The 7,361-nt window shown below is 32.9% G+C and overlaps 1 protein-coding gene across 1 annotated transcript; it reads left to right on the top strand.

The window, feature by feature from the left end:
* On the top strand, positions 726-6,336 carry LOC109229462 (ATP-dependent Clp protease proteolytic subunit 6, chloroplastic). The gene is made up of 9 exons (XM_019394906.1): positions 726-912; positions 1,052-1,113; positions 1,262-1,334; positions 2,578-2,779; positions 2,887-2,952; positions 3,091-3,231; positions 4,200-4,253; positions 5,535-5,627; positions 5,862-6,336. The coding sequence occupies exons 1-9, from the start codon at positions 827-829 to the stop codon at positions 5,907-5,909; spliced, it is 825 nt and encodes a 274-aa protein (XP_019250451.1). The 5' UTR covers positions 726-826; the 3' UTR covers positions 5,910-6,336.

Genomic DNA, 7,361 nt, shown 5'->3' with positions numbered 1-7,361 from the left:
GTGGTTTTTCGCATTTTTAGATCATAGCAAACTTTTTCGTTAGTGAAATTAGTCTAATTTGATGGCATGCATAGGCATATCTATGAAACATCTTTAAAGAGCATGACTTCATTTTTTTCTTTTCTATACAGTGATATTATTTTTGTAATCTATATTGTGTTGATAAATTTTCATCTTTTATGTCACATTTGTCAAAGATCTTAAATTCCGGGTGAGTACACAAATAACCCTCAAAGTAGATGGTCATGAGTTTTTGTTTCCGCTTGTCTCACGACTGAACTTCAAGTTTAACAAGTGTCGCCCCTCATTTGCCTCATGGGAAATACTTTTAACTTTTGACATTAAAATTCTGCCCATAAGGCAAGCGAGGATCAAAAGTTAAACACCACCCCAAAAAGTATCATATTTCTGCAAAATTCTGGAGAATTTCGGGATAGAAGAATTAACTTAAGTAGACGCCTACCGAAATGCTTAAACTTAATATAACAGACAGATGTATAATATATGTATAACTAATGTATAATTTGTATATAATAATGTATAATCATTGTATAATCTTTATATATTAGCTAGAAAAAGCAAATAATGAATGCGATCGGCTATTTGTGTAAAGATCCCCATTAGCAGTTAATTGGGCTTTAGACTACAAAGCTAATAGCCCAATTCAAAATCAAATGTTAAAGCCCAATAAAGATCCAACAATTATTCGGGTTTTGTCAGTTCCTTATCCCGTTTTTTACCAGAATGCTCGTGGGATAACTCTTAACTCCGCCGGCGAACACTCTCCCTCTAGTACTCCGTCACTGAATCTCGCCGGAGAACTAAAATGGTAACGTCTGCCATCACCGGAACGTCAATTTTTCCAGTCTCTTTCCGACAGCAAACCTCTCCTTCGTCTCTGTTTTCATCTAGGTAATTTAAACGCTAGGTTTTCGTAATTGCTTTTCGAATGCCTCTCTTAGTGATAAATTTACGTTTTTGTTCTGCTTTACATATTTATTTTTAATTTTTGATTTTGAGAACAAATTAATACTAAATTACTTTTCTGCAGAAGCTTAAGGAAGCAGATAATTTCTGTTCTCCGAAGTCCGTATTCTGATTCATCAGCTATTGGTAAGTTAAGTTTTCGATTAGAAACGGAATTTGAGTTAGTTAAGGACTTAGTTAGCTACTTAATTATCTTGAAACGGAATGTTTTATGATTTTTTCTATTTTTTTTTTTTAGTGGTGATGATTTGGTTTTATTTCTTTCAATTTCTAGGATTTTCTAACAAGACTCTGAGAACCCCGTTAAAGCTCAATGAGCACGAATCCAGTGGTCTTACCAATTCAAGGTTTATCTTCAATCCTTAGACTAGTTTGGTTTGTGAACAAGTTTATGGGATTATAATTTGGGGATCTTATAATTGCGGGATTTTTTGGTGGATATTGATAGATGTGTGGTTCATTTGACTAAAAATGGGATATGCGGAGTATAATTTTTGAATATGTGATATGCGGGGTATAATATAAAGCATGTCTTTTGTTGAGCTAGATAAACTTGGATAAACTTTTTTATAAGGTTAAATTTGATAATTTTTTTTAAATAAGGTTAAGCTTCGATAAACTTTTATTTTCAATATTAACCTTGACTTTCTTAAAAGACTTTGTGAGGAAAGCTTTGGAGAAGGTCAAAGGTGTCATTTTTCCACATTGGATGAAGTATAAATTTATACCATAATTGTGGTATGAACAATCCCAAAATTGAAGATTCTACCAAACGTCGGATAAAATAATCCCACATTTTATCCAGGATTATAATCCCTTGTCCTTGTAACCTAACAACCCCTTAGTGCTCAAACTTTTCTATACTTAGTGGAGTATATTTTGCTCTAATCATATTGCTTTAAAAGGTCATATTTTGGTTAAATATACTAGCAGATGTAGTAATGCAGTGATGTGGTTTTGTGAGAAGTCAATAAGAGTGAAGAGATGTTCTCAACACTTGGTAAGATCTTCCAACAGACGTTCTTCGATCCAGAACTTAGATAAATTTTCCTTGCTCTTGAGATGAGCTTACTGTTGTTTTCCTAAATTAGTGAGGCTTTGTGTTCTTCCTTCAATACTCACTAGAAATAGAGTTATTGAAATTTACTATGAGTAGCTTATCTTCGCTTTCACTTTGATGGTATTGATGTGTGGCACGTCGTTAGAAACTGAAAATATGTCGAAGAGCATAAATTGTCACGCCCACTTTGATATTGTTTTGGTGCTTGCTAGGTCTTAAAAAGCTGGGTTAAATAGGTAAAAAGGTAACAATCTCTCACAGGGAAGTGTTGAAACAATTTATCCAAAATATATAATTACACAGTGAAGAAATAAGACACAAGCATAGACCCAAATGTGCATGCTCAAACGATGGTCAGCCAGCCTGCACTTAACTCGCAAGCAGAAATGTTGCATTATTGAATGTCTCTTGAACACTGGGTGGTCTTTGAAAATTCACTTGGTCAATGTTTACACACAGAGACCAAATCATTGGTCGAAACATGCCACCTGGATAATATAACACTCCTGTTTTGAAATTCATGGAAACAGCTATGGTGTTATTGAAGCAAAAAAGGGGAATCCACCAATCATGCCTGCCGTGATAACACCAGGGGGCCCTTTGGATCTCTCTACTGTGTTATTCAGGAATCGAATTATCTTCATTGGACAACCAATCAACTCCGCAGTTGCTCAGAGAGTTATATCACAACTTGTGACCCTCGCAACTATCGATGAAAATGCAGATATTTTGGTACTGCTTTGCTTTGCCTTGCCATAATCGTATAGCCAGATTTTGTTTAATCAAGTCGAATATAGAAAGGTCTTGTTTACAGTTATGTCCATGTTTTGCAATATCAGATCTATCTTAACTGTCCTGGTGGAAGTACCTACTCTGTCTTGGCAATATATGACTGCATGTCATGGGTAAGTATGCCACTTTATAGTGTCTATAATCACTCTGTTTAATCAAATTTTGAACAAACTTTCAATTGCCTATATGCTCTACTTCTTGGAATTATGTTCTTACAACAATTATGCTTCAAGCAATGACTTCTTTTTCAGATAAAGCCTAAGGTTGGTACAGTATGTTTCGGAGTAGCTGCAAGCCAAGGAGCACTTCTTCTTGCCGGCGGAGAAAAGGGCATGAGGTATGCAATGCCAAATGCACGTATAATGATTCATCAACCTCAAAGTGGTTGTGGAGTAAGTTCTAATCTCTATTAAAAGTGTGCTGAGAGTTTCAGTCAAAATGTGTTACTTTGGGTGTACAACTACGTTTCCTCTGATTTGGAAATATTACAAACACTTTTCCCAACTTGTTTGGGACTGAGGCGTTGTTGTTTCCCCTTTAAGGTATTAAGAAACACCCTCTCCCCTAAAAATTGGGCCACTGGATACCCAAGAGACAATTATAATCTTCCTTCAACTTATATTTCTTTTCTTCATTTCTTCTATTTTTTGTGCATTCTTCAACTCTTTTCTTTCCAAGTTCTTAATAAAATATTTTGTTTTTTAATTTCCTATTTGAAGAATGAGCACTCTTCGTTACCTTATTTTTCAATATAAATTTCTCAAACAGTTAAAAGAACGTACAGCTAATTTGTTCCGACAAAAATTTGTAAAATTGATTGTACTAAACTTTGTAATGGTGCAGTAAAGTGATTGTACGACTAAACACTTGGTATGTGCCAATCTGTGGTATATTTTTTTCTTTTTTCTTTTTTTCTTTTTTTTTTGGTAGGCATAACGAAAGGGATCTTTCCTGTAAATCTTATTCTCTATCTCACTTTTTGTTTCATGTATAAGAAAAGACATACAATTCCTTATCAAAGAAAAGACATAGAAAATTATTTCCTAGAAATGATGTCAACTAAAAAAAAAGGGTAGAATAATGTATTAGTCCAAATGTACAAGGAAACTTGTATAAAGTAAGGGCAATTCTGCATTATATTAGAAGCTCTTAATGAAATTCAAGTACAAAAAATTTCACTACAAAGAGTATTGCTCTTCTTTTTATGCTAAAGAGATATCTCTAGTATAAAACAATTAGAGGAGAGGTAATATATTTTAGAATATTTCTGTTAGTTCAGAACTGTATGAAGATGCTTCCATTTTTGCTACTTAAACTGGTTGTATTTTTATTAAAAGCCTACTTGTACTTGCTGCTTTAGGGTCATGTGGAGGATGTGCGGCGCCAAGTGAATGAAGCGGTTCAATCTCGCCATGTTAGTAATTTTTCTTATTCAACCTTCTCTTTCTGATAATCTACAGTTGGGTTGTGAAGAAGATTATCTTTGCTCAGCCTCCAAATTAAATTTATTGCTCTTGTTATCTTGACCTTCTTCTTGGCGCCCCACTCCCTAAGGGGGGAAATAAAATGATAAGTAAAGAGTACTAGAGAGCTTTTGTTTCATGGGCACCAAGCTTAAATTTGCAAGCAAAGTTTCTATCTCCTGATAGTGGTCAGTGGTCAGATCAGGATGTGTATCATGTACCACATTGAGGGTTTGTCGAATATGTATAGCAACATTAAATAAAAAAGATTCTGAAAGATTTGACACCAGCCTAATTTTAATATTATAATGTAGACAAGATCATGTCGCAATGGTACAATCAAAGTATACAGTAAAAAAAGTGAAAAATAAACTGAAAGCCTTTCTAATAAATTTACTATGCAATGTATTGATTTTATATCACAAGAATCTTCCTAGATTTGACGTGACTCAGAAAATTTTGACGACTCATAGGATATATAGGAAAATTGTATATGAATGAAATTTACGCACTAAATAAACATGATCATAAGATAGTTATTGTTGGAACTTTTTGACAAACCATATTGTAGTATACCATACAGATAAACAACTTGTCTAATAGGGTCATTAAGCTAAGTTGATGGAGGTTCACTTGGTATTTGTGGTACGCTACTACAAACTCATTGTTATACAATCATCCAGAATCCAGATTAAGCATAATGGTGATTAACATAGAAGGTTCCATGGACTTCCTTTCTCTATTTGTGTAATTTTGAAAACTATACTGACACAGCATAGGACCATGATGACCATAAAGAAGTCTCTTTTTAAACTTCACTTTCAGTTTACTGGTTTGTGGACATGCTCTTTATGTAACGTAGTAAAAAAAAGATTGTTGACGGGGATGCATACGTGCTGGAATGAATCACCAAAATTTCAATTTATCTTTATACATGGGTTGCAACCTTCAGTGTGTTATTTTAAACTAACATTGGTGGTCCTTCACGGAGACCACGTGATTTTGTGAACTTGAATGATCTGATACCAGACTTGTGAACTAGGGGCATACCTTTGTTAAATTGGGATGGGAAATAGGATATTGTAGTTCACCTATAAACTCCGATCAGAGTAGTTAATAGTAGTATATGTTCCAGGACTTTGTGATTGAGCTAAAACTCCGGGCGAAGTAGTTAATAGTAGTGTATATTCCAGGACTTTGTGATTGAGTTGATTTTCTACTTCCTTATACAGAAAATCGACAAGATGTATGTTGCCTTTACTGGCCAATCAATTGAGAAGGTGCAACAGTACACTGAAAGGGATCGTTTTTTGTCTGTCTCTGAGGTAATGTTACTCATGCTATAACTTGTATGCTAGTATTTTAGATGCTACTCCTTGCTAAAGCATTTCTAGATGCCTCAAAAGCTTGTTGGCAGTTTCTAAAGTAGTTTCTTGTGGTGTGTATATATGGTTCTATTTTATCTAATTTCACTTGCCTTCAATGCCATTTTTCGCTGGGCATGAAACAGAATCCATCTGATTAAGCAAACATTTTCTTTCTTTACTGCTTTATGGCAGGCCATGGAGTTTGGTCTCATAGATGGGGTGCTAGAAACAGAATACTAGTTGCAAATGAATCATTAGTAGTACATGGTAGCTAGCTTTCCGATGACGAAAAAGCTGGTGTTGCTCATTAACCACTTCGAAGTACAAGAAGCTGGCTCTTGCAAATTTGTATCGGAGAAATATCTCAACTCTTCAATCCAGGAATGTCCAAAAGCCTAATTCTGAAGACGGTTATAGAAAGCGCTCTTGTTTTACTATTTTTGTCTCTCCTGCAGATACACTCAGCACTTTTGTGGGTATTAATCAGATTCTTAATTAATCACTTAATCACAATCCATTTGGAAGCAAAGTGATCAAACACAAAGCAGATTCAGGAAGATGTGTATTTTTCCCAAATATATATTACTCCAATTGTTATTCATTCCTTTGCTGTCGTTATGAAAGAATACTTAACTTATGGTATGCGGATTGCAGATTGATGAGGTGACTACTATCTTTGGGGCTTCTGTCCTAAAATTACAGTTTGCTGCAAATTCATGGGTTAGCTCTTGGGAAAGAGCGATAGTTTTATTGATAAAATACACTAGACGAAAGTTTTTTTGTTCAACCATGATCATCACGATAATTAGAGAAATTAAATTAGCGATCCGAATTGATTTGTGGAAAAAAGGAGAAAATGATACTTTATAACCACTCTCAAAATTATTCGGAAATATAATCCGTTGTTTGGTATATTTTTCTATGTATAATTAATACTAGTAGTCGTACCCGTGCGATGCGCGGTCAATATTAAAAAAATATTTGTCACATTGTTAATTTTTTGATGTTACATCTGGAATTATCACAATTATTTGATTATCATATTCTATATAAATAGAATAGATATTGTCTAAATTTTAATAAATAAAATCTCTATTAAATTAAAGGGACTTATATAGTCATCAAATAATTTTTTCATTATGCATTTTTATTTATTATATTATCCAATATTTAGTATAATTATATTGTTAATAGAAATTATGACACTTGTCATTATAACATTTCTTTGCCTCTCCTATTATATATATAGAGATGATATAGATTTCTTTGACTCTCCTATTATATTATATTATATTATATTATATTATATATATAAAAATAGATTTTTTGTTCTTTTATTTTAAAATAATTTTAAAACTCCAATTTGAAACTATTCGCCAATTTGAATTAGTAATTCATTATTTTATTTAATTTTGTTTTTTATTTTAAAATTATTTTAAACTCCAACTTGAAACTACTTCCCGATTTGAATGGGTAGTTTTTCTTCTCTTTTTTCGTTGTTTTATTGGTAATTTTTTTTTTTGGTTTTTATTTTAAAATAAATTAAAAACTCAAACTTGAAACTATTCCCATCCAATTTGAATGGGTAGTTATTTTTTATATATTTATTTTTCGTTGTTTTTTTATCATATTTAATTATACGATATCTATATTTATTAATCCAAATAAAGTAATCAATTACTATATATATAT

The sequence above is a fragment of the Nicotiana attenuata genome, chromosome 7, assembly GCF_001879085.1.
Source record: "Nicotiana attenuata strain UT chromosome 7, NIATTr2, whole genome shotgun sequence".
In the NCBI taxonomy this organism is placed as follows: domain Eukaryota; kingdom Viridiplantae; phylum Streptophyta; class Magnoliopsida; order Solanales; family Solanaceae; genus Nicotiana; species Nicotiana attenuata.
Note: the sequence above shows the minus strand (reverse complement) of the source record. Positions and strands in the feature narration are given on the sequence as shown.